This window comes from Choloepus didactylus, chromosome 7 (assembly GCF_015220235.1).
Source record: "Choloepus didactylus isolate mChoDid1 chromosome 7, mChoDid1.pri, whole genome shotgun sequence".
NCBI classification, from domain to species: domain Eukaryota; kingdom Metazoa; phylum Chordata; class Mammalia; order Pilosa; family Megalonychidae; genus Choloepus; species Choloepus didactylus.
The window spans coordinates 26,508,195-26,536,054 of record NC_051313.1 but is presented as its reverse complement, the minus strand read 5'-3'; the positions used below and the strand labels follow the sequence as shown (position 1 = coordinate 26,536,054).

Genomic DNA, 27,860 nt, shown 5'->3' with positions numbered 1-27,860 from the left:
CTCAACATCTCAAGAATGGTATTCTTTTCTACTGCTGTCATTGTGATATTTTTTAGAGATAAAGCCTACCGGTCACTTTACAGACACATACAGTTAGTAAAGAGTACATTTTTTATTCAGATTAACAATTTAAGATCATAAGGTCTGAGTGAAGAAAATTCTAAAAAAAAGAGGCCATATTTTGAAAAATTTTAAAAAATTTGCTTTGCTCACTGTCTCTTATGTTTAATCAACTCATAAAAGTATTTTTAAACTCGTGTATCAACTGTGGGTTATGACACCTTTAAATGTCAGTAGCTGCCATTGTCACTCTTAAAGCATAAGAAGAATAGTGGGCAAAAGGGATAGTTGGAAGGAGACATAGATTATCTATAAGGCTAGGATTTTGGCAAAGCTTGATTGTGTCCAGAATTCTGTGACCTTTACTCTGTTCCCACTAACTGGTTCTTATGATACGACTTATTTATTTTATATGTAAGTACAGTTCATCAGGAGTTGTGTAACAAATTAACAATGAAATATATTTAAGGGAGCAGTTTATTATATTATAATAAAAATAGTACAGAAGAATGGCTAAATAAAAGTCCTAGACACACTCATCTTCCAATTTCTTCTCCTAAGACATAATTTTTACGTGTTCCTTGTATGTCCTTACTGAAATTTTTAATTCATTGTTAAAGTGAGTCTGTTTGTGTGTTAAGTAGTAGTAGTTTAGTTTAAATTTATTTTTTATTTGTTTCACTGAACTGCATGGAAATTCTTCTGATTTTCAGGCCTCTACTTCTAAACACGAATGGATCCCAAAAGAAGAATCTGTTTCAGCACATAGTCAAAGAACCAGCTGATAATCACCATCATAAAGTAATTTTTCAGTTAAATACTGTTTCATATTTGTTATTCTCTCAAGCTAAATTTTATTATGGCAGTATTGCATGCTCATCCCCAAGTTTTATCAAATCATGACATTTTTCATTATCTGTTTGTAGATTATTTTTACGAAATAAACCATTTACAGATACAGTTTCCCAGTTGCTCCTTCTCAAAGCCATTACTCTCCATTCACCCTTTTTCCTTCTCTGCCTTCCCCTTCTCTTTTCCCATCTCCTCTAGAGGGAGTCAACATTTTAAATTTAGTTATTTGCCATTCCCAAGGCTGTTTTATATGTGTGTATCCATAAACAATATATTTGGTATTATTTTTGCATATGTCTAAGCTTCGTTCACCTAAATGGTGCTTTATATATTTTGCATTGTAACTTTTGTCACTTGGTGTTGCTTTTAAGATTTATTTAAAAACATACATTTAATTCATTCATTTTAAATGCTACATAATATCAGCTTAATGTTATGGTAATGTAATTATGCATTCTCCCTTTGGGTATTTTGTTTCCAGCTTTCATTATAGTGGACACCAAGTAGGCTAATTTTTACAATTAAAAAAAAAACTTTCTGTTTACCTTCATTTTTGTCACAGGCTTTCTGGATTAATTCATCAGACTCATACCCAATGGCAAATTAGTACGTTATGTTAGACCTCTTTTAAGATCTGATTATCAGAGTTACTTTCAAATCTTAGAATTCTAAGTACTGCTACAGATTAATGAAAATGTCAGGATTCCAGTTCTCAGACAAATCAGAGTTAACCCAACCTAACACATGTAATTCTTCTTCCTACCACTGTTTCTAAGTAGTCACTCACATTTAACTATTTTGTTTTTAGGGTTGAAGTCCCATGTAAATGGGTGAAGTTTTAAAATTTAAGTGTACTTATGTATTTTAAAGTACTTCACGTATCTAGTGTTGGAATTTATAGATTTTTACACTATAATAATGACTTGAATTTGAACTATTTAATATATTGGAATAAAACATATCCTGAAGCAGAGTAGCTTGAGATGAAATAATTCCCATCAGCACAGTGGCCACCAAGTTATGCTTGGAATTTCTAATGATCTAAGAATTTTTTGTCCTTTGGGTATAAAAAAAAAATTTAAGAATTTGAAGATCTTTCCACAGAAACACTGAGACATGTCATCTTCAGAGGGTCCCTTACAATAAAATTAGTAGTTGCATATGCTGATAATGCACCTCATACCTCTGTGAATTGGTACTACTACTACCAATTAGTTTATACATACCATAAGGGCGGAGAACATACCTGTTTTGATCATCTTTGTATCCTCAACATTTAATAAAGATTAGATGCTCAACTAATATTTTTTAATGAGATATTGTTTGGAAATTGTTAATATGATTTAGATTTTTTTGATATATTTTTATCCCTCATATTTTTAGGTTCCACACAACAGGACTGAAGGCTTAAAACCAAGGGAGCGGATTTCTGATGACATCATTATTTATGATGTTACTGATGATAATCCAGATGAAGAAAATATTCCAGTTATTCCAGAAACTAATGAGGATGTTATATCTGATCCCTCCAGGTAAGGAGATTGTAAGATAAAATTTATGAAAATATTGGTTATCTTTCTTATCAAAGAACTAAATTTAAAACAGCTTTGATCTTTGATAAACGAGTAATACCTAACATAGTATTAAACTGAATATTTAAGCAAAGTTATACAATGAAATTAAAGACCTCCCATTGAAATGAGAATTAATTCTGTATTTTTTAAGAAGTGGGAGTGGTTCATTACTTTCCATTGATTCTTTGTGGCTTCGTATCCTATGAAGTATCAATATTTGTGATTAAGCTGCTTACCCAAGAAAATTTAAGCCTTTTGCTATGTGGTTTGGGAAGTGAGTTTTCATGAAGAATGAATGGATGGAATAAATTTATTGAATTTGTCTGAAAATGTAATTATTACCTTTTACTCATTAATGAATCTAGCTGTAGCCAGTACCCTGATATTGTCATTGTTGAAGATGACAATGAAGATGAGTATGCACCTGTTATTCAGAGTGGGGATCAGAGTGAACCACCCAGCAAATCCCCAAGTTCAGGCAATGATGGCAGCAGCCCACTCATGTCGAGTGCTGTCCAGCTAAATGGCTCTTCCAGTCTGACCACAGATGATCCCGTGACCATGATGGATTCCATTTTGAATGATAACATCAATCTTTTGGGAAAGTGAGTGCTCGTATAGCTATTGTCTAAAATTATTTGCTTTCTTTGGTCATTTCACATAGTTTATATCTCTTTGAGTGAGCTTCCTTTCTCATGAAGTTAGAAAGGAACCCTTGTAGTCCGCCTTCTGTTTTTGCCGGTCAGGGTCACATTCTGCAAATAGTATTTTGAGAGGGATTGAATCACCCCAAGAGCAGTCTTGGGATTTGCTTGGAGTTCTCAGATTTCTTTAAATGAAGTGCTTGTTTTGATTGTTCATAAAATATGTGTGCTTGCATATATTTGTGTTTGGATCAGAATTGTGGGATGATAGAATATTAAACTTATCATTTTATAGCATAAGAAAAGAAAACCAGTAATTTAATACTAAAAACTAGTAATAAAAGGTTAAACATTTTATAGTTTATAAGATTGAGGAAGAAGGTAAATCAGACTGTTATTGCAGAACCTTTTTTCTATAAATACTGAAGGTTTTTGTAAAGGCTCTGATTACTCAGCAACCAAAATTTTCAGGAATCCTATATATTAAATAGTATCTTTTAGGAATAAAAGCTGGTAAGGAGTCAGCATTTACTAGGAATATTTTGTCTAGCCATGTTACAGTGTGATTTTAAACATAAAAACAGGGAAATCTAATATTTGATTTTGTTTTTAATCTTTTTTCCTTAGGGTTGAGCTGTTGGATTATCTTGACAGTATTGATTGCAGTTTAGAGGATTTCCAGGCCATGCTGTCAGGAAGACAGTTTAGCATAGACCCAGATCTGCTGGTTGATGTAGGTACTTTGGATAATCTTTGCTATACTGATAATTTGTGTTTTATGTATGATTTATAAATCAGGGCAGCATTTTCTTGTATTCTACATTGTTGTTTTGTATTTTCTTTTTTTTTTTTCAATTGTCAGAATGAACAGCTGTGTTCAGGACATTGAAGGAGGGTAACCACTATCAATCTCTAAAGTTCAGTTGATCCCCTCTAACTGTCAACTCTATTCAACAGTACTATTTAATCTAGATCTTGTCTGAACTTATTGCTGTATTATGTTTTGCTTTAGAAAAAACTGCTACTAAATAGAAACCTGAAAATTAGCAGTAGAGGTAGTACTTAGCCAGAAAATGGTATGGAGACACTTCTTAATAGTTGGAGAATTAACATTTCCCCTCAAATGAATTCTTTTTTTTAATATTTTCTTTATTTTTTATATTTATATTTTTAATGTACTGTGATCCAATTTCCTCCACCACCTCTCTGAACTTGACTCCACTATTATCTGGACTGTCAATCCTTACCTACCCTTTCTGACACTGACCATCCTTTGTACTCTTTTCCCTCTTGTTCCTACCCCTCCTCCCTCTTTGACCTAAAGCCTGGTCCCTTTCAGCTGAATCTTGTTCTCCCCTCATTTCCATATTCTGTTGTGAACAGGTTTCTCTATCCTTTTTCTTCATTTCTTGCCTTTAAATGTAGCTTCTCTCATATAAAAAGATCTACGGTCTTGTGCTTTTAAGAGCCAAAAGGCGTTAGTCCTTTTCTTACTCTTCAGTCAATTCTTACTCTGCTGGTTCATTGCTTTAACCCAATCCCTCTCTGCTTCTTGTCAGTCTTTATCAATGTTACATGATTTTATACCCTTTCCAAATTATTACTGCCTCATAGGATGGATTTCACTGTCTTTGAAGATCTCCTTTCATGCTGACCTGGGTAACTGTTTTAAGTGAACTCACCATCCATACTCATGACCTATTCAATGGGTTAACTTAACAGTTGACATGACATCCCTTTTTGATTCTAATCACTCTGTCTGTGCTCTGAATCCAGAGACTTTTCAGAATATCTGCCCCTTAGATCACTTAGAATGAAGTATAATTCCATAATTTGGCCCTCTGCAAATCTTTGCAGTCTTCAGGTAGGTCATTATGCTATTTTGCTATCTGTTAACTAAACCTTAGAACATTTACCACACTTTCTTGTCTTAAAGACCTCATCCAGCCAACTTCTCTATTCACAGTGGATAATTCATCCTACCCTGGTTCTCTCTTAAACTGTGGCTCTATTTCCAATCTCTTGTACTTCTATTTAAGAAGAAGTATTTACTTCCTCTTTAAAACCAATTTGTCCACCTGGCCTCTGCCTCTCTAGTTTTTCATCTTTACCCTTGAGTTTTTTCCAAAAAGTACAGGTCTTCTCCATCTTAAAAAAAAAATTTTTTTTTAATAAATTTGCTCTGTTAATTACCATTCTGCTTCTCTTTTTCATTAAAAGCTCTAGAAATGAGTGGTTATATTTGTTGTCTCTTTTTTATTTTGTACTTCTGAAACCTTATATTTTCTTGATTTTCCACTCTAACCTTGTGCTTCCTCTGCTGTCTTGATTTATCCATAGTAAGCCAAGTTTTTGTTTCTTGCCAAATCATATCATTGGGCTAGTGGAAGAATGCTTTGAGTCAGACAGATATTGGTTCAGTTATTGGCTCATGTTACTTGCTAAGTATGTTACTGACCTTGGGAAAATTAACCTTTCTTAAACAGTTTCCCCTTCTTTCACATGTGGTGAATTCCTAACATGAAGTGCTGTTAGAAATATTATAATTAACACTATTATTTTTTACACTATTGGGTATTCTACAGCAGAAATTGTTCTTAGAGACACTGAACATCTTTGCTCTCTTCCTTTCTCCCTAACCATTCTCTGTTTCCTTTAAGGGATTTTTCTTTTCCTGCTATATTCTAGTTGTGGTATCTACCCAAGGTGTCCAATCTTTTATCTACTTTTTTTTTTTTTCCTCTACTTTTCTTCTCTGTCCTCTCTCCCTTTATAAAGAGATCCTGGCTTGTATGATTGCCCTCAAATCTATATCTGTAGCTCTTAATATTTTTTAAAGTAAATTTGCCTGAATTTTAATTCTTTGTCCTTGAGATCATCAGTTAGATCTTGTCTTAGCTTATTTGTGTTTAACCCAAACTTTTCTTTGTTCCCTAAACTATCTACCTTTTTAGGTTTCTTATTTTCTTTAGTGCTATATTTCTCTCTACTCACCTAGGATAATTGTCACAGACTCACTTTGGTTTCCTTGTCTTCTTTATCTCATCACTCACCATATCCTGTGTATTCTCCAAATAGCATTCATAAGCCATCCCTGGTTTCTATTTCCACTGTTGTCTCTCTCATTTAAGAACCTCAAGTCTCTGAATTATATGTAATATTGTAACTAAGGAATCTGCCTGTATTCTATGAGACAGCAAAGATGGTAAGGATATGAATAAGTGGGCTGAGGAGTTCATGGGTTCTCTCTGCAGAGCTCAGTTCTAGGAGACCCAGGTAGAGGCCGCAGGAAGGGACTAATCTAGAATTGAACCAACTGTGTCAGCTCCTCATAGATGATCTGCTTTTTTCTACTTCATGCCGTGTTTCTTCCAGGCATTACACAGTAAGGTGTCCCAGAATCAGTGGATAGGGTGTGGAGTAAAGAGGCGGAAAAGAAGAGCTCACACTGCTGGCCCTCCTCAGACACTACTCTCAGTGGGGATAATGTTTGGTCAGGCCTCTGAGTGGTACGCTGACCAGCTGAGATTGGTAATGATGTGGAGCTGTCAAGAATTTGAGCTTTCTTCCTCTTCATGGATGCATAAATGGAATGGAGGAAGAAAGAAAGGAAAGGAAAGGAAGAGCTGGGGATATTTATAGAGCTACCAGGAATGAAGAGCTTTAAGAGAGGAGTAGGTTTCTAGAGAGAATAGAGGAGAGTTCTACCTCTGGCCACACTGCATTTCATTCTATCCTGCGAACCATTTGGTGTGCTTGTAACTCTAAAATGCTGATTTAATCACTCTGTTTTATCACTCTGGACGTTCTCAGAGCTATTATTGTTGATAGAATATACTCCAACTCTCATCTACTTACTGGCCTTGCTCTACTTTTAAGAATCTTATGTATAAAACTTATTATCTGACTCAAAACTTCATGTGTTATGTGGTCTGGACTTCTTATCTATTTCCAGAATATACTCCACAAGCATTCCTTCTTTGTTGTTGCTGGTGCTGTACTGATGCTCATTTCCCTCTGTCTTCTCCGTTCCAAGTCCTAACCATTCTCTTGGGGCTGACCATATTGTATACCTTCATCAAAGCCTTTCTTTTCCATCCTGTGTGCGTGAGTGTGCACATGTACACGTGTGTGTGCCTGTATGTGTGTGTGTTCCTCCCTTCTTTTAACTCCTTAATCCTTTCAAACTTCACCACCCATTGTTATAATGCTGGATTGTACCTGATTGTATGTTGCTATGTAATGTTGGTCTTATCTTGTCTTTTAGATTGTAAGCTCCTGGAGAGCAGGAATAGTGTTGTCACCTTGTATTCTTCATGATATCATTTATTTATGAGATGCTCAGTAAATCCCTGTGGAATGAATGACTTAAGAGTTATATATATGTAAATTGGCTGAACTGAGGAGTGCAGTAAGCAATGGTTTTAGCACTTATTGACTGTCCTTACTAGGTAAGGTGACATGAACCAACAAGTAGGTAGGTATGCCATCTTTTCAGAGAGCTCCCCTTGAGGTGTAGTTTAGGAACCATTGTCATGGAGCAGATTCTAAAAAATTGTCACAAAATTGACAGGTATTCAGTGAAGGCTTAGCATCAGGGCAGGGAACTCAGCTGCTCCTTTGGGTGCCACTTAAGGCCAAAAGCATTTAGGGAGAAAAAATCAAGGAAATGAAACTGGCTGGAGAAAATGAAGGTGAGAGGGAAGGAAGAGAGAATCACCATTTGTCTCAAGTGATTTACCCCACTGTTTCATAGAGAAATTCTTACAGTGGAATTCCATCTAATGCATGGGCTTGCTTGCTCTGCTTTTGTTTCTTTTTCTTTCTGCTTTTCTCTTCCAAACTTGTTATACTGTGTGGAAACTTTCCTAGTGCAGGAGCTACATCTCTTCACCCAACATGGCTGTATGAAAATTGTGAACACACAATTAATTCTTTTTTCATATTTTTTAAACTTATGATCTTTCTTGTTTGGTCTTTCAGCTTTTCACTAGTTCTGTGCAGATGAATCCCACAGATTACATCAATAATACAAAAGTAAGTTTTAATTCATGTTGCTTAGGTCCCAAAGCTGTAAGAATCTGGGAAAAACAAAACAAAAACAGCCCTAGTAAGCAGAGAGCAATATCACCTCAAGTTACAAAAAGCATTTTACTTTCTTACTTAATATATGTGATCAAGCTAGTAAAATTCTAGATGAAAAATTAGGTTTTGGTTATGGGGTGAATCATTGTCCAACTCTGTTGGCATTATGGGATTAATTACCAGTATGAAATAAGCCCTTTTTTGGTGCTGGAAGCTCACCTGACTGAACTTGGGAGTATTTAAAGTATACCATGAAATAAATTATTAATAATATTATTTCTTCATGTTTTATGTTGCTGCATTTTTACATTCTTACAGTCCTTCTGTAAACAACTTTTCAGCATTGTTTTTGAAAATTTACTGGTACCCATATTCTTCTATCAGTTCTTTCTTCTTATTAGAGTACAGTAAAAGCTCAGGAATTTGTACTAATGGGAGATAAGGCAAGTTGAAACAATGAAATATGAATTTTGGACTTTATTTTTTTTTTAAAGTAACATGGTTTTTGTTTTTGTTTTTTAAAACATAGGAACTCCAGTTGGGCCTAGCAAAGTGTTGACAAGAGATTCTTTAGAACTGGTTTTTATTGAATACTAAGGACAATTTGAAGTTGTTAGAGCAGATGTTCATAAATCATTCTATTATTTTATACATTTACTGTCTTAACTAGGTATATGCTCCCTTTGTCTTATATTTATACCAAATTGCACAATGGCCCTTGTTTTTCATTGAATACAAAGGTAAATCAGGTCTTCCAGAATTTCGGATTAGTACAATCTGAATTTTCTTTTGATTCTTGTTCTATGTAGTCTAAAAATGAGCAAAATCTCAAATATGAGTCTGTGGGAAGCGAGGGTGATCTGACTACTGTCGTGTGTGAGGATATCCTGACCTTATTTTCTACATTTTCAAAGTTACTCGCTGGGTAACTTAAGCTTAAAGAATCTGTGACATAGTAGTTGATTATACATTCAGTATTTGGGTATTAATATTAAGGGTTGGCATACTTTTTCCTGTAAAAATTAACTTGTAAATATTTTCTAGAATATGGGCCATGTGTTTTCCATCATAGCTACTCATCTCTTTGTAGTGCAAAAGCAGTCGGAGATAGTACATAAAAGAATGAGTATGACTGTGTTTCAGTAAAACTCTATTTATGGAAACAGACACCATGCAAGATTTGATCTGCTGATCATAGTTTGCCCAGATTTAATAATATAAAATTCTTTGCACCACCTCCACTCTTTGTTTTAGTAAATATCATATACTGTTGTTAAGTCATGGACCCTAAATTGAAAGGACCCATGTTAATATTCATTTAGTGAGTGTGTTTTCCTGTTTGTTTATTGCTAGACATTGAGCCATTCTTTATTTTTGGATTATTTTCCTTATTCCAAAAAATCAATAGTAATTAAAACAGTGAATTGCATATTGCTCTACAGTAGTATGGAAAAATTAAATTTGAGAGGACTTTTCAGAATAAGTTATTCTAGAATCTAAACATTTTCAAGTAATTGGCACATCAGCTGTTATTCCCTTGCCTGTGACAGATCTCTAAGGAATTATAACACTCTTTCCTAATAAATCAGGAAGCCTTATACTCTTCAGTACAGCAATCCAGGTAGCCACTACTAATGAACCATAATTTGCATGGGAGATTAAACCCATTTGTCATCCTAGTTCTTGTCTGTTTTAGAACAACAGTGGCATCCTTGGAAATTACCTCTTTTAGGAAGCTTAAAAATAATGATATTATTGCATTAATGTTTATTTATTATGGATGCTAAGTGAGAAAATATTCTTATGTAAATGTGTGTGGTGTTCTTTTTTCTTTAAAGATTCACTTTAAGTAGTTTTTATTATATCTTGGCACCATCGTGTTCTCTGTGTCCTGGAAACTTGTACTGCTTCATTTTAGGAAGAATATCAGGGCGATTATAGAAATTAGTATACAGATGTTTGTTATACCATATATACTTAACCAGCATGCAGAATTCTGGAATTTAAATAACCAGCACTCAGATATCCAGGAAAAATTGTGAACCTCTGCACCTTGGAGCTTGATCATCGCTGAAAAAAGCACCGAAGAACTTAACAACATTAAAGATTTAATACCCCTATCATGACATGTCAGGAGAGAAGACAGTGTTTGAAAGAAGTGATTTAAATTTGAAAACACTTGAAAGAGCCACAAAAAGGAAAAGAAGATACAGCACCTCAACTTTGAGGCTTCCAATATAGGGATAAATAGTTTTAAGGATGTCACCATACAGCTAATCCTGAGCTATTCCAGATATATTCACTAATGTTAAATATTCTGTTTATGAATGAAGGGAAAATGTTTAAAATTAGTTTAATTGCTTAAATAATTAAGTCTTTTAATTGGCATTTTGAACCAGTCATCTCTGATTCATTTCCATCTTTTATCCTTGACAGAGTCTGTTGTACATTGAAATACCCCCTCTTTATGTTACTTACCTTTATTATCCTAATATGGTTTGTTTCATCCCCTTGATGACAGTGATAGTTTCTTAGCCAGTTTCTATATCTTTACTCAGATCTCTTCCTCAATCCATCCTTCCTGGTATATTTCCCATATATTTTAGATGTACCAATATTTATATACGGTACCTATTTTTTTGCTATTTTCAGGAGCATAAAAAATGTGAAACAGAGGTATTTTTATACTTTTTTCTCTTTTAGTCAGAGAATAAAGGATTAGAAACTACCAAGAACAATGTAGTGCAGCCAGTTACAGAAGAAGGAAGAAAATCTAAACCCAAACCAGGTAGGTGTAAATGAGAGTATTGGTTTCTATAGATTTGTTAAGGTTAGTGTCCTACATAAAAGCTAATGCAAGCCAAAGAAAGTCTTACCATACTTAACAATTGAACACAGAATATACTGACTTAAATTCTGTGCACAGCATGTCAGGGTTCCAGCATATAGAGAAATTTGAATTGGCGATGTAACAGTTCTTAAAATTTAGGTTATGTGTCTTATTTTTCCTGTTTGATTTTAGGAGACTTAACCCTCATTTCTTAATTGTCGAATACAGACTATCTGTTTCAACTTGCAAATTTTTAATTTACTGACACAAACTATCATATGAGTTTCTTATTTGGCATATAAGGGTGGTGATATGTATATGTGCATTTGTTTCCATTTTTTTTCTCCTTTCGGCTTGAGCTCTGTATAAACTGGTATAAAAGTGCTTTTTCTTATCTTTGTAGATAAGCAGCTTATCCAGTACACTGCCTTTCCACTTCTTGCATTCCTTGATGGGAACCCCACTTCTGCTGTTGAACAGGGGAGCACAGGATCATCAGAAGTTATGTCTTCTGTAGATAAACCCATAGAAGTTGATGAGCTTCTGGATAGCAGCCTGGACCCAGAACCAACCCAAAGTAAGCTTGTTCGTCTGGAGCCATTGACTGAAGCTGAAGCTAGTGAAGCCACACTGTTTTATCTATGTGAACTTGCTCCTGCACCTCTGGATAGTGATATGCCACTTTTAGATAGTTAAATCCTCAAGAACTGGACTGTATGTGTATATATTCATCAAAATGATGAAATATTTATTTTGAAGTATCATTTGGTACTTTTTTTGTAAATTGCTTTGTTCTGTTTAGTCAGATACTGTGGAATCTAAAGCACCTTTTGCTTTTCTCCTAACTGCACACTGTTACAAAGCTCTCAGATGTTACTCAAATGCATAGCTACATGAGATTTAATGCACATTATTGGCATAAATGTAGGTTGGATTCAAATGGCCATTTTTCTCCAATTGCAGCAAATTAGATTTCTTTTTTACATATATGCCTATTAAACCCAGTTTAACTTTTGTTTGTTTTGTTTGTTTGTTTTACTTGTTTGATGCTCTTTGATTGCATTGAGTGTAAGTCTCAGAACTAATGGTTAGAACTTCTAAAGCTTTCTCTGTTCCAGTTACTTTTATTAAATATTTTTCACTTGGCTTATTTTTAAAACTGGGAACATAAAGTGCCTGTAACTTGTAAAACTTCATCTGTCTCCCTTGGTTCAGAGAAGTTCATTTATGTTCAGAGAAGTTCATTCATGCTCAACAGGAGAGGCAAAGTGTTCATTAGTGCTCACTGTCTGATATGGTTCCAACTCCATACACATGGAAAGAAGAAGGATGGGATGGAATCAGCCCCATCCACTCAGTTAGACTAGTTTTAGGTAGAAGTTTTTCTGGTTTGTGTTTTTTTGAACAATACTATTTAGTAAAATAAATATAATGAATGTTGAGTACCATTGTCTGTTGTGTGTCTTCTTTGGAGGTAATACCCACATGTAACAATTTTTCCTTCTTATAGGAGCAGATGGACTTAAGATTGTACCCGTTTCCCATTACTAATATGAGTCACACCAAGATCTTTCTGCTTTGTCTCAAAAGATAGACTGTCTATTGCAGGAAGAGAGGAATATATGATGTCTCTATATTTAATGTCTTAAAGTTCTGTTTTGCTGCTGCTTTTTTTTTTTTTTTTTTTTTTTTTTTTAAAATATACTGGCTTGCTTTCTATGTTTCTGATAAAGAACTGAGAGAAGTTTGCCTCTCATTGTCCACAGTAAGGTAAGAACATTACCACTGGATGCCACTGAGGGCCTACGCAGTTTTTGCCCTGGGAGATTAGACAAACTGTCAGATCACCTCTTCCCTTTGGAACTGTTCCTCACATGAGGATTACCTTCAGGGAGAGGGCTGGAAGCATTGAAGTTAATATCTGAATATTGTAATAGGGCTATTTGAAATTACAAGGCCTTCCTGTTGGCCTTATTCTGTCTCTTGATGTCTTGGAATTTCACTGACTATGATGTCAAGATTCAGAGTAAGGCCTAGTACAGAGGAACAGAAGCCCTTCCTTAGCAGATCCTAAAAATTTGACTATGAGTGTTGGATCCTTTGTGAATGAATGCAGAACCCCAACACTTTTCTGCATGAGCTGAAAAGGTTACTTCACTAGAGATGACTGTTAAAGAGAGAGGAGTTTATTGTCTGAGAAGAGAGAAAATTTTAGGGGCTTTTTCTTTCTCTTCTCTTTGTCGCTGTGGGATATGATAAGTTTCTTCTCCTTGTGGACATTTTGGAGCTCTAATGCTTGAAAAACACTCAAAATGATTTTGGAAAGCCTTAATATCCCCTGCAACTTTTTAAGTTGACATTAAAATTTCTCTTTGTAAGTATAAATAGTTGGAAGGACCTTAGGATAATTAGAATATTATTAAGACTGATGTTCTAAAATACAATTGTTACCTGGTTCTTTTAAATGTATCTAAAGGAATCGAAACACCATACTGGTTTGATATCCATCATGACTCATTCCACTTCCCCAAAGAATTTTATTTTATTATTATGCATGAAAGTGTTTATTGATGATCCTCTCACACCTCTCTGCAACTGAATTTGAAATTGTTTCGTATAACCTTAAGATTTTGAGTATTTAAGTTCTTCTCCAATTATAAATACCAAATTTATCGAAATAGTACAAATACATGTGGCAGAGACTGTTAACCTATTGCTAAACCTTTTCCTCTATCACACAAGTTAGACTCTTTCTGCCTTCTTTGCCATTGAGTTAGCCATGTGACTGAGTACTAACAAATAAAACAGGAGAAGGGCTGTACTGCACTTTCAGGTCTGGTCTGTGAAAAAGAAACCATCAATCCTTGGTGTCCTTTACTCCTCTACTGGCTTGATGCAGAGGAGTATGTGGTTTCTGAGTATATACTCAAGATGGAAGAAACTTGACTTCCTGAATCACTGCGTAGAGGAGAATCACCACTTAGAGGACAATCACCCATCAATCCTGGATGCCCATTTTAGATTTCAAGTGAGGGGACAAAAAACTATTATGTTTTTCCTCAGATTTTTGGAATTGATCTGTTAACAGCTGTTATTTTTTCACTAATAAAGTAAAGTATAAATTTTGATGAATTGTTATTAAACATAAAAAGTAAAATTTTATCAAAGAATCGTCTTTTATTAGATAAACAGGGCTTGGTTCTTTTTTCCTATTTTTTTGTATCTGTAGTTGCATGTTATAATATTGCTTTAATAAGGGTTATTCTGCATCAGTTTTAATGCCATATTTTGTTTTTATAGAGGTAAAGGCCTAAGAATATTTGTTCATAAAAATAAGTGGATGAGAATGGAAGGAGTTAGGTTACAGCAGTGTTTACTCAGTTCTTTGAACTCCTTCCGAATTATGTACCAGAATTTTATTTTTTATGCTCTGTCAATTAGGTCATCCTTCAATTAGGCTGAAAGCAAAAAATTAGAAACCTCCTGAATTGCAAAAGTATTCTTTTACCCTATCAATGTCGTTCTATTTCTCAACAGTATTTAAAATTTTCCCTTTACTTGGTGTCTCTAGAGATTTTATCCAAAGTGCCTGAGTAAGATTCAGAATGAGTGAGAGGTTTATCTTTGCTTCGTAAAGTATGAGAACAGTGATTTTGAAAAAGGCTGAAGCCTTGTCCTGAAGCACGTTTTCAGGCAGATAATTTTAAGAAAGTGTATGTGTTGAAATTGAAGATCTGGAAACTAATTCCTTTAAAAATAGTCTTAACTTGTGTCTACCAGAGAAGGTCTCTGCATAGTCAGTACATGGGAAACAAGACAGTGTGAATGAAGATCACTGACTTTTATAAGAATACATGTATCTTCCTCCCACTTCCAGCTTGCTTTCACCTCAGAAGACTACAAGTAGGGGTATAGAAGACAGTTTTTGACCTACAGAGATCCAAAAGTTTTTCTTTTTTAAGAGTATGGCCAGTATGTGGTTTGCATATGGCTGTTATACTCAGGAGTTCAGTGATTTAAGTGTAATAACAAAGAGTGCAGACTAGGAAAATGCCATAATGGCATCTATTATAATGAGCATACATCGAATACTACATCCAAAAGTACCCTTCTTTCCTTGCACACATGAAACATTTTTTTGAGCATTGACTACAAGTCAACAATTGTCAAAGAGTTGTTACCAGACTAACCACCATACAAATAAGCTAGAAGCCAGTATTGTTTAGAGGTACCTTAAAATTTTTGAAAATTGAAAAGGACTTTCTAAATGATTTATGGATCAAAGAAGAAATCAAATTGGAAATCTTGACATTCATGGCTAAAAAGTCTAGGCACCAACACTTGTGAGATGCAAATAAAAGGAAGGAAAAAATTTGATCTTAAATGCCTTTGTTAGAGAGGAATAAAAAATGAACTAAGCATTCAAATTAAGTCAGACAGTAGAACAAAGCCAAATGAAATGGAAGCAAGGATATAAAAGATGAAGAGTAGAAATTAAAGACAGAAAACAAAGATGCAATTGATACCATTAAACCAGAATTTATTTTAAAGGACTATAAACATAAAAAGTAGAAAAAGTCTTAGAAGATAATTCAGGAAATAAAGCACAAATAATAAAATACAATTTTGCAGGTACTGCTGAAGTTTAAAAATACAATGAACAATAAAGTTGTAAACTGCCAAAATGAATAAATTCCTAGAAAAACATATACCCAAAATGTTTCAAGAAAGATAACATGTATAATCCTGTAACTACTAAAAAAAATTGCATTGGCAATTTAAAATCTCTCTTAAAGAAAAGACCATATCCAGGATTTATTACTAGTAAGTTCCATCAACTAGTTCTTATATGAAATTAATATAACCATGGTACCAAACTGGGCAAGAACAATAAAATGAAAAACGATTACAGGTACACTCATGAACACAGATGCAAAACATCCTAAACAAAATATTTACAAATAGAGTCCATCAGTATATATGAAAGCTAAAATTTATTGCAACAAATTTGGGTTTAAAATAGTGGAAGGTTGACTGAAGACTTGAAACATCTATGATAGATACATCACCATGTTAATAGGCTATAGGAGAATACCATATTATTATCTCAGTATATATGGAAAAAAAGAGTGTTGCTAAAGTTTTATGGCCATACTTGAAAAAGCTTAGTAAACGACTAATATAAGAGAACTTAATGTGATATTTACAGAAACACCTTCAGCATCATATTCAAATGTAACAATGAAAAGAATTCCTTTTAAATCAGGAATAAGACAAAAATGGCCTTCTCCATGAGTATGTCGTTTAGTATACTACTAGGACCTCACCAAAATTAAAAACTTTGTGCATCAAAAGATTTTATCAGGAAAGTAAAAAGACAACCTACTAAAAGGTAGAATATAATTGGAAACCACATATCCTGTAAGGGTTTAATATCCATAATATATAAAGAAATCTTACAATACAACAAGAAAAAGACAACCCCATTAAAAAATGGGCAAAAGACTTGACATTTCTCCGAAGAAGAAATAGAAATGGCTGATAAGCACATAGAACAATGCTTGACATCATTAGCCATTAGGGAAAAGCAAATCAAAACAAAATGAAATGCCATTTTACATCCACTAGAATGGCTACTACTAAAAAACAAAACATTACAAGTGTCCGATTACGCGGAGACATAGGAATATGCATTCATTGCTGGTTTGAATGTAAAATGGTGCAGCCTCTGTGAAAGGCAGTTTTGCAGTTGTAAGCAAGTTAGATATAGAGTTACCATATACCCAGCAATCCCACTTTTGGCTATATACTCAAAAGAATGAAAGCAAGGACTTGAACAGATACTTGGCAGTTCTCAAGTGCCAAGAATAGAAGCAATCCAAATGTCCATCAACCAATGAATGAATAAACAAAATGTGGTATATACACATACAATGTAATATTGTTCATCTGTAAAAAAGAATTAAGGTCTGACACGTGACAACATGGATGAACCTTGAAGACATCATGTTGAGAGAAATCAACCAAACACAAGGACAAATAATTGTATGATCTCACTAATAAGAAATAATTAGAATAAACAAATATAGAGAGTTAGAAACTAAAATATAGGTTACCAGGGTCCAAGGAGAGGGTAGGGAGTTGATGCTTAAATAGTACAAGTTTCTGTTTGTGGTGATGGAAACGTTTTTGGTAATGGATGGTGGTCATGATAGCATAGCATTGTGAACATAATTAAACAGCACTGAATTATATATTTGAATATGGTTAAAAAGGAAGATTTTAGGTTGTTATATAAGTTGCCAGAATGAAAAAAAAGACATAGGATTGTACAAAACAAACAAGGAACTGTAATGTAAACCATGGACTATAGTTAGTAGTACAATTATAATATTCTTTCATCAATTGTAACAAATGTACCACATTAAAGCAAGGCATTACTAATGGGGGGTGGAGGGTTATATGGAAACTATTTTCTGCATGATTTTCCTGTTAACCTGGAATTTCTCTAATAAATTTTTTAAAAATAAAAATGTGCTAGACCTTCATGGAAAAGTTATAAGACTTTTTTGAAAGAAGATAAAAATTAAAAATGGAAGACAGTGTGTTCAGAAATAACAGAAGGATGTCAAATTGCTATATAAATTCATTGAAATTTCAATCAAAATTCCAACAGGGTTTTACATGAAACTTGTCAAGTTGGTTTTAACATTTACAAGGAAAAGCAAAGGACCAGTAACAGCCAAGGGAAAACAGACGAGCAAAATTAGAGAGCTCCAACATCCTATATATTTAGACTTATTTTAAAGCTGTAGAAAATAAGACATTCTGTTTTTGGCATAAGGATACACAGATAGACCAGTGGAATATAGAAGTGAGCCCAGAAAATCCCATGCATATGTGAAACTTGGTCACAAGAAAGCCTTGTATTCTAATGTGGAAAGGATGAGCTCTTCAATAAATGTATAAAGGTAATAATTTATATAAAAACTTAAGTTAGATGTATATTTCTCACCTTAGACAAAAATTAATTCCTGATAGATTATGGATTTAATTGTGTGGTTCATAACTTAAAAAGTTTTAGGAGAAAATCTTTCCAAAACTACACTGGTAGTGTGTATGTATAATATATATTTTTTAAATGTGCTAGATCTGTTTGGAAAAATACAAGGCTTTTTTGAAAGAAGATAAAAATAAATGGGAAGAAAATATGTTCAGAAATAAAAGATATCAAGTCCTCTCAAATTTCTATATAAATTCATAATATATATAATGTATAGTACATATAAAATTATAAATTATATACTTGTATCTACTCAAAAACATATAATACATTAGGTTTTAATCTTTATTTCTTACCTATATGTTGTATGTACTCATGTATGATATATTTAATTAAGTATTGATTTCAAATAGTCTAAAAGTGTATTCTAAAAAAACAAAATATCTTATTGGAGATGTCAAAGTATAAGAAATTCTTGAAAAGTATGTGTGTGTATCCTGAGGGAGAGAGATTACTCTGAAAAGTTAAGAAACTGAAACTACACTGAAATAGGGTGGATGCCACACAAGTAATAGCATTTTAGTTTGTTTTAAAGTATTCATTTTATTTTTCCTCATAATTTCTCTCAGAAAAATATCTTAGACTTAGTGAATTGGGGCTGGTAATACCCTAGTAAGAGATAAAAGAATAATAAAGGAGCAGAACCAGAATAATCTATGTTTATCAGACCAGTGTTTCCAAAGCCGAAATCCAGAAAAAAAGTAAAAAAAAAAAACTTCTGCCGAAAACAGGGTGAGTATTTTTTTTTGGTAAAAGTTCCACATGAGTTTGTTATGAAATTTGTAGTTCCAGATTTGGGGGTTATTAAATGCTCTTGATTAAACCTCAAAATTAACAATTAGTGTTGTACAGTCATGCAAAGATACTGAAGATATTGCAGAGAAGTTTAATATTCCTTAGTAGATTTTATTAACTGGAGTTGCTAAATATGCCACACACATGGCATATTTCATTATATATAAAGATGAAGAAATTTGCAACAAAGATAAATGACTGATATTATCTATGACTGTAGCTCTCATTCTAACGTTATACTATATTTATTTGGGGTGGAGTGTGTCTCTACATAATATGAACATGAAAATGTGCAATAGACAGGTACTATAATCCAAAATTGTTTTTGTAAGCTAGTTCATATGGAATGAACCTGTAAAATATATATATATATATACACACACAAAAATTGTGACTTGCATTTCAATGTAGAGGTGTAATATTTGATGTTTCTTCAATAATATTAAATAATAGTATTTTCAAATGCTATTGATTTAGGCTAGAAAAGCACACAGCAAAGTGGAATTTAAAAACTAAAACTGCTGGGGTTTTTGATTGCTTTGGGATCGGTAAAAAAGAAATACGAAGACAACTATAATTGATTCAAATGGTGAAATAAAAATAATGAGGCCTGTATTTTGGCCCCAGGAATGAAGTTCTAGAACTCGGTTATTTTTCTGATCTATTAGTTTATTAGATCCTCTAAGGTTTTGTATTCTCCACATTATTTCTTGGAAGAAATTTGGATTTTTCCTTCTTTTTTCAGATAACTCAGATTTTGTGTTTGTTTGTTTTATGTTATGACAGATCACAAGGACTTATACATTGTTCCAAGACATTTGGGTGGAGGGTCTAAAAGGGAAGAGATACAGAATTGCCACACTATTCCCATGTATATTGTATCTGTGTATTCTTCCTGAGGCCAGCCAGAATGCTGGTATGATGTATACTATTGGTATTATGTTTTAAGATATTTAAATAATAAAATTATTTTTAATTCTTAAATTGAGGCTTCTAAAGCTTTGAATAAAATAGAATTTAATCATGTTTGGTGCCATTCTGTATGTATGTCGGTTTATCAAAATTGGTAAGAGGATGATGCCTATAACAGGAAGGGAAAAAACTATAGCTTCTATAGAAAGAGAAGGAAGTGAATATGAAATCTTTTATAGTAAAATAAGTCAAGAAAGGACTTTGGACCATTTGGAACATTTATATGTACTCCTAAGACACTGTCCATGCTGTCACAAGAGCAACCCAAGCAGCCTGTGTTATCACCCTGCCTACATCCAGTAGTCAAGTGCAAAATTCTTAGATGTATCCCAGCCTACATTTCAACCTGTAATAATATTCTCACTAAAAAAAATAAGAAAGAAAGGAAAAAGTTCCTCCACACGCAGGGCACGTTCTGGGATGGTAAGCGTGCAACGAATGTCCTGATTCAGTTCTTCAGGCTGCCATTAGACAGACTGGCACAGACGTATATGTCCCCTTTATGTGCAAAAAGGTTACTTTGCTCCCTCCAGACCGGGACAAAGGACCCATACTGGGAGCATATGCCGGTTCTGTTCTGCACCAAACCAGTGTGGGCATGGGGGAGGAGCCAGCAAAGGTGCCACAAGATTTTACCATTAAGTTACTTAATCCTTGGTTCAGCCCTCACCCTGTTATTACAACCCTTTAACTTTTTCAGAGCTTTGAGGAAGATGTTTCTGCCAGTTCTTTGTTGCTTAAATCTTCAGTGGGGGAAGCAGCACCCTGGAGTGTCTCACTCCACCATCTTCATCAAGGTGGATTCCATGCCTGTTATGCTTTCTTTTTGCTCATATAGATGGTAAGTGATCACAAACTAATTAGGACATCTGATGTGTATGTGTTCCCAGATGAATCTTCTTTTATTAGACAACTAAATCAAGAAAGAGTTCAACACAGGTGATATTTACCAATGAGAATTGCTATGGCAAATTTGCTGTGGCAAAGAGTGGTAATGAAACTAGTGTTATCTGAAATGGCATCCTCTTTCAGTGGTAATGTGTATCTTTTTGAAATGCAGTAGCTGTCTGAAATATAAACTGTCAGCCCACAGAAATCCCAACAATGACCTTTTCTTCAAGTTACCGTATTTATTATAATACCTTATTATAATGCCTATACTAACCTCATTGAAAACTTCAGAAGTGCTTTTGAGGTGAAATCCTGCATTAATAGCAGTTGTAAGCTGCTCAGTTTACCATCCATGTGTTTCTTTTCCTTCAGTGATATAATTGTTACTATTTGGAGCCTTAATTCTTCACTGGCTGTGAGTGTAGTATGTTAGGTTATTGGGAGGCATGCTTAGAAATAAGGAAGAAAAATCACCTGTTGTTTGTTACTAATGGGACCCCTCCTTTGACATCAATGAATTAAATGCTATTCATTATTAAGAGACTTAGTGGACAGTAAGTTAGGAATAACTCTTCTTAAATAATTGCCTTTTTTCAGGGACCTTAAATTATTTCAGCACATGAGCCTTGCTGACAGTTTTATAAAAACCATGTTACAAAACTGTTTTCTATTTGATAGTAGAAACATGAACTCCTATTTATTTGAGTTAATAAATTTATCACCATTAGTTAAGGACATCTTTATGTTTAGTAGGGAGAAATCACTCCACAGAAAATGAATAATAGCACATTTTTTAAGGCTTATAATTTTAAATGTCAAGGTTTTTTCGCCAGTAAGACATCTGTCCCCCAAATACTTATGACTAGCACTTTGAGATGTTCAGTTGACTATTAGCTCTTTGTTTGGAAAAATTGCTTTTAATGAGGCACAGTATCAAGTGTAGTTTTGCAAAAGTCTGATTTTAGCCTCTAGCAGTTAGTTGCCTAGCCCAATAACCATTCTTTTTTCTTTATTAGTAGAATCTAATTTTGCATGGTTGTGATACGCCTGAATAAAAAACATCTTTCCAGTGTGTGTGCAAATATGGTTGACTTGGACCTAGCTGTGGCCAATGAGATAGTAAAAGCTTAATGACTGGGGCTTTCTTGAAAGCTGATTTTTCCTCCGTGAAGTGCTTGCCCTTCACCTTTTACCCATCCATCCTGCTTAAAAGGAACTAAATGATAAACTGCGGGAGCAGAACTTTGAGGGGATTAGGAGTGTCCAAGCAGAGAGGCCTTGCCTGCCCCAACCCTAAACTCAGCCCTTTCTCCAAGGAGCCTGGGATCTTTTTACTGGAAAATGGTATTCAGAAACCAAAATGTGGGTACTGTGTTCATTCCTTTTAGTAGTATTGCTGCTCCCATGCCCTCTTGGTGGCCAAAGCTAAGGAATGTACACACAGACACACAGACACACACACACACACACACACACACATACATCTGTATTTACTTCTCCATGTATTTTTATATTTTGAAAACCCTGAGTCCACACAAAATGCTTATAAGTCTTTAAGGTTTACTTTTGCACATTTAGATATTTAATCTACTTTGAATTGATTTTAATATATGCTATGAGTTAGGGACTCAATTCCGGTTGTTTTTTTCCAGCATGAACTAACCACTTATTACCACAGCAATATTCCTGAATTATACCTTTCCCTACTAAGCCAACATTCTACTTCTGTCAGCTATTAATTATCTTTAGATGGGTGTGTATTTTTCCAGCTAACTTTATTTTCTATCCTTACGACAATACCTACCATTGTAACTTTGTAATGAATTTGATATTTGATAAGTCCCTAAACCAGTCTCTGTACCTTTTTATGCAAACTTTCCTGGATGTTTCTGGCTCTTCATTCTTTCATATAAAGTTTAGGATCAATTGGTTAAGTTTCTCAAAAAGTCCTTGGTAGGATTTTTTTTAATGTTTTTTATTTAGAGAAGTTGTAGGTTTACAGAAAAATCATGAAGAAAATACCAAGTTCCCATATGCTACCCTGTTATTAACGTTTTGCATTAGTGTGGTACTTCTGTTGATGAAAGAATATCATAATTGTACTATTAACTATAGTCCATAGTTGACATTGTGGTGTATTTTGTCCCCATATACCACTCTTTTATTAACACCTTGCATTAATGTGGTACATTTGTTATAATTCATGAATGAACATTATAATAACTGTACTATTAAGTATTGCCCATCATTTATAACGGAATTCACTGTTATACAGTCCTATGCTTTTTTCCTTTTAATTTTTATTCTAGTAACATATATACAACCTACAATTTCCCCTATTAATCACATTCACACATATAATTCAGGCTATTAATTACATTCACAATGATGTGCTACCATCACCACCATCCGTTTCCAAAATGTGAGAAATCAACTCAAATTGAAATTCTAGACAATTTAAGCATTAACTCATCATTCCCTACCCTCAACCCAGCTCCTAGTAACCCATATTCTAGATTCTGACTCTATAAATTTGCTTATTCTAATTATTTCATATCAGTGTGATCTTACAATATTTGTCCTTTCGTGTCTTATTTATTTGACTCAGCATAATGTCTTTAAAGTTCATCCATGTTGATGTATGTATCAGACCTTTATTCCTTTTTACAGATGAATAATATTCCTCTGTATGTATATACCATATTTTTTTTATTCATTTATTAGTTGATGGACACATGGGTTGCTTCCATCTTTTGGCAACTATGAATAATGCCACTGTGAACATCAGTGTGCAGATATCTGATTGAGTCCCTGCTTTCAATTCTTTTGGGAATATACCTAATATATCCCTGGGATTGTCAGGTCATATACTAGTTCTATTCTTAGCTTTCTGAAGAACTGCCGAACTGCCTTGCATGGTGGTTGCACCATTTTTCATTCCCACCAGCAAAGAATGAGTGTTCCTGTTTCTCTACATCCTCTCCAATGCTTGTAATTTTCTGTTTTTTTAATAGTAGCCATTCTAGTGGATGTGAAATGGTATCTCTTGTGGTTTTGATATATATTTCCATAATAGTTAATGATGTTCAGCATCTTTTCATGCATTTTTTAGCCATTTGTATATCCTCTTTGGAGAAATGTTTACTCAAGTCTTTCAGTCATTTTTAAATTGGGTTGTTTGTCTTTTTATTGTTCAGTTGTAGGACTTCATTATATCTTTTGGATAGTAAACCCTTATCAGATATGTGGCTTCCAAATACTTTCTCCCATTGAGCAAGTTGTCTTTCCAGTTTCATGATAAAGTCCTTTGATGTACAGAAGTTTTTAGTTTTGATGAGGACCCATTTATCTACTTGTTTTTCTTTTGTTGCTTGTGCTTTGGGTGTAGAGTCTAAGAAACCATTGCTTAACACAAGATCCTGAAGGTACTTTCCTACATTTTCTTCTAGGAGTTTTACAGTCCTGCTTCTTATTATTTAGGTCTTTGACCCATTTTGAGTTAATTTTTGTCCATGGTGTGAGATCAGGGTTTTCCTTCATTCTTTTGCATATGGTTTTCCAATTCTCCAGACACCACTTGTTATTCTATAGACCTGTGATGTCCAGGCAGTGATGTCATCATATTGAAAGTACTAACTATGGTCAGAAAGATGACAAGATTTGTGATGCTGACCTATTTCAGATGGAAAATACAGACTGTTACCTCCCAGATGTCTTAAAAATTGTAACACAAAGGTGCAACAATCGAACCCAGTGCATAGACGTTACTGGGTCGGTTGTATTTCCTGACCCATGTTTTGGAACATACAAATACCTTGAAGCCCAATGTGAATGTGTCCCTTATATTTTTGTTTTCCCTGCAACCTTGAAAGCAATTGTGTACTCACCATGTATAGAAGAAGTAGAACAAAAGGCAGGTGCCCTGCAAGGACCCTCTTCAGGCTGCAGATAGAATTGTTTCATGCCCTTGACTCCCTGTCATTCTGATATTTTGAAAGACTATGCTTCTTTAGAAGATTTCCAAAACAGTTGCCAAACAACAACATACAAATTTCCAAATCGAGTAGATGGATTTGTGGTATATGATGGTGCTCTCTTCTTTCACAAAGAAAGAACAAGGAATACTGTGAAATTTGAAGACTAGAATTAAGAGTGGCAATGCCATAATTAACTATGCCAACTACCACGATATCTCACCATATAGATAGGGGGAGGAAAGACTAGTATCGACCTAGCAGGAGAAGAAAACAGTTTATGGGTCACTTATGCCACTGAGCAGAGCAATGGAATGATAATTAATAGCCAACTGAATCCATACACTCTTCAGTTTGAAGTGATGTGGAAGGCTGTGTGTAACAAACATGCTGCGTCAACTGCTTTTATGATATGTGGAGTCCTCTATGTGGCCAGATCAGTTTATCAAGACGACGAAAGTGAAACAGGCAAGAATGCAATTGATTACATTTACAATACCCAATTAAATTGAAAATATGTTGATGTTCCTTTCCCCTACCAATACCTGTATATTGCTGCACTGGGTTACAATCCAAGAGATAAACAACTCTTATATGTGGAAAAATAACTTCACTTCATGATATTCTCTGGAGTTTGGTCCACCCGATCCAGCTCTCTTCCACAGCTGTGACAATGTCTTCAGCTGAGCTGTTCAGAACCACAATATCAACCACAAACAGCGCTACACAGAAAAGCTCCATGACCACAACTGTAACTGGATGGCAGGAAGGAAGCAAAGAGACAAAACCACCTCCAGCAGTTTCTACAATTAAAATTCCTCCTGTAACAAATTTTTTCCGCTGCCAGAGAGATTCTTCAAAGTGTTAGAAACAAGGGGGGATATGGTGGCCTCAGACACAAAGGGGAATGACAGTTGTATGACTGTGTTGCAAGGGAACGAGAGGAACTACCTTGCACCTCTGCGTGGTTTCCACTGGAACCTGGAACCCTACGATCAGGGCCCTGATCTTAGCAATTGCACCTCACGCTGGGTAAATCAGTTGGCTCAGATGATCAGAAGTGGAGAACATGCTGCTAGTCTTTCCAATGGAATGGCTAAACATACCAAAGGGCCTGAGTTTGTTGGGGATGTGAATTCTTCAGTGAGATTGATGGAGCAGTTGATGGACATTCTTGATGCACAGCTGCAGGAACTGAAACCTAGTGAAAAGGATTCAGCTGGACCGAGTTACAACAAGGCAGTTGTTTACACAGTGGACAACCTTCTGAGACCTGAAGCTTTGACATCTTGGAAACATATGAATTCTTCCGACGAAGGGCGTACCACAATGATGTTACTCAATACACTGGAAGAAGGAGCTTTTGTCTTGGTGACAATCTCTTAGAACCAACAAGGCTCTCAATACCTACAGATAATATTGTTCTGGAAGTTGCAGTACTCAATACAGAAGGACTGGACTTCAAATTTCCCTTGGATATCAAAGGATCAGGCATCTCAATCCATCTTTCTTCCAGTACTGTCAAACTGAACAGCAGGAATGGGCTTGCAAAATTGGTGTTCATCATTTACTGGAGTCTGGGACAGTTCTTCAGTACAGAAAATGCAACCATAAAACTGAGCGGTGACGTTATAGGTTGCAGTAGCACCATTTCAGTGATTCCTATGTCATTGCAGTTTCAATCAATAAGGAGTCCAGCCAAGTACACCTGACTGATCTTGTGCTTTTTACCCTACTACACAATGATCCTGACAGTTATTTAAATGCAAACCAATCCTTCTGGAACTACTTAGAGAGAACTATGATGGGATATTGGTGTACCCAGGGCTGCAAGCTGGTTGACACTAATAAAACTCATGCAACTTGTGCATGCAGCTACCTAACCAGTTTTGTAATTCTCAATGGTCCACAGGGAAATTGCATATAAAGATTCAGTTCATTAATTACTCCTTACAGTTATCATTTGGGTGTGAATTATTTCCCTTGTTTGCCTGGCTATCTGAATCTTCATCTTCTGCTTTTTCCCTGGTCTACAGAGTGTCCGTAATACTATTCACAAGACCTCTGTATCAACATTTTCATTGCTGAATTTATTTTTCTTAATAGGCATTTATGAAACAAAATGTATGATTACATGCCAAAATTTGCAGGCATGTACACTTTTTCTTTTTGGTGGCTTTTGTTTGGATGTGCTTAGAAGGTGTACAGCTCTATCTAATGTTAATTGAAGTATTTGAAAGTGAATATTCAAGGAAGAAATGTTACTATGCTGCTGGTTATTTGTTTCCTGCCACAGTGGTTGGAATCTCAACCACTATTGACTGTAAGAGTTATGGAACAGAAAAAGTTGCTGGCTTCATGTTGATAACTATTGTTTATGTAGATTCATTGGACCTGTTACCTTCAAATTATTCTGCTAACTATTATCTTCCTGGTGATCACATTGTGAAAAATGTTGAAGCATTCACAATACTTTGGAACTAGATTCTACCAGGTTGGAAAACCTTAAGCCTTGGGTTCTTGGCACTTTTGCTCTTCCATGTCTTCTTGGCCTACCTGGTCATTTGGGTTACTTTTTATTAATGAGGAGACTATTGTGGTGGCATATCTCTTCACCGTCTTTAATGCTTTCCAGGGAGTATTCATTTTCGTTTTCCCCTGTGCTCTCCAAAAGAAGGTATGAGAAGAATATGGAAAGTGCTTCAGACACTTGTATTGCTGTGACAGCCACCCCACTGAGAGCTCCCACAGTTCAGTGAAGGCATCAACCACAAGAACCAGTACACTATTCCTGTAACGATAGTGTACCAGTGGCAGACTGTGGACTAAGTCTGAATGAATGATATTGCTTTTGACAAAATGATCGTTTCAGAATTAATGCACAGCAACCTATGGGGCAGCAGGAAGACTCCCAACCTTGAGCTTACAGTACCAGTCAAGCCTGTGATTGGAGGCAGCAGCCGTGAGGATGATGCTATTGTGGCAGATGCTTCATCTATAATGCATGGCAACAACCCAGGGCTGGAGCTCATTATCAAAGTACTCTAGGCCCTGCTCATTCCTCAGTGAACTCTCTCCCTTCTGTAACAACCCAAGTAGTAAGTTAAGCCTGAGAGAACT

The 27,860-nt window shown here is 34.9% G+C and overlaps 1 protein-coding gene and 1 pseudogene across 2 annotated transcripts in view; both read left to right on the top strand.

Moving 5' to 3' along the window:
- The window catches only part of HSF2 (heat shock transcription factor 2), a 31,697-nt gene extending 19,207 nt beyond the window's left edge, over window positions 1-12,490 (top strand). The window contains exons 7-13 of one of the 2 annotated variants that reach the window (XM_037844344.1): window positions 774-861; window positions 2,296-2,444; window positions 2,852-3,091; window positions 3,758-3,863; window positions 8,114-8,167; window positions 10,919-11,003; window positions 11,449-12,490. In XM_037844344.1, the coding sequence (XP_037700272.1) occupies window positions 774-861; window positions 2,296-2,444; window positions 2,852-3,091; window positions 3,758-3,863; window positions 8,114-8,167; window positions 10,919-11,003; window positions 11,449-11,741 (1,015 nt within the window). In that variant the 3' untranslated portion in view covers window positions 11,742-12,490. The remainder of the gene's footprint in view (window positions 1-773; window positions 862-2,295; window positions 2,445-2,851; window positions 3,092-3,757; window positions 3,864-8,113; window positions 8,168-10,918; window positions 11,004-11,448) is intronic. The other variant, XM_037844345.1, reaches the window with a different exon arrangement.
- A 7,436-nt stretch (window positions 12,491-19,926) lies between these two features.
- On the top strand, window positions 19,927-27,537 carry LOC119540503 (annotated as a pseudogene).
- The last annotated feature ends 323 nt before the right edge of the window (window positions 27,538-27,860 follow it).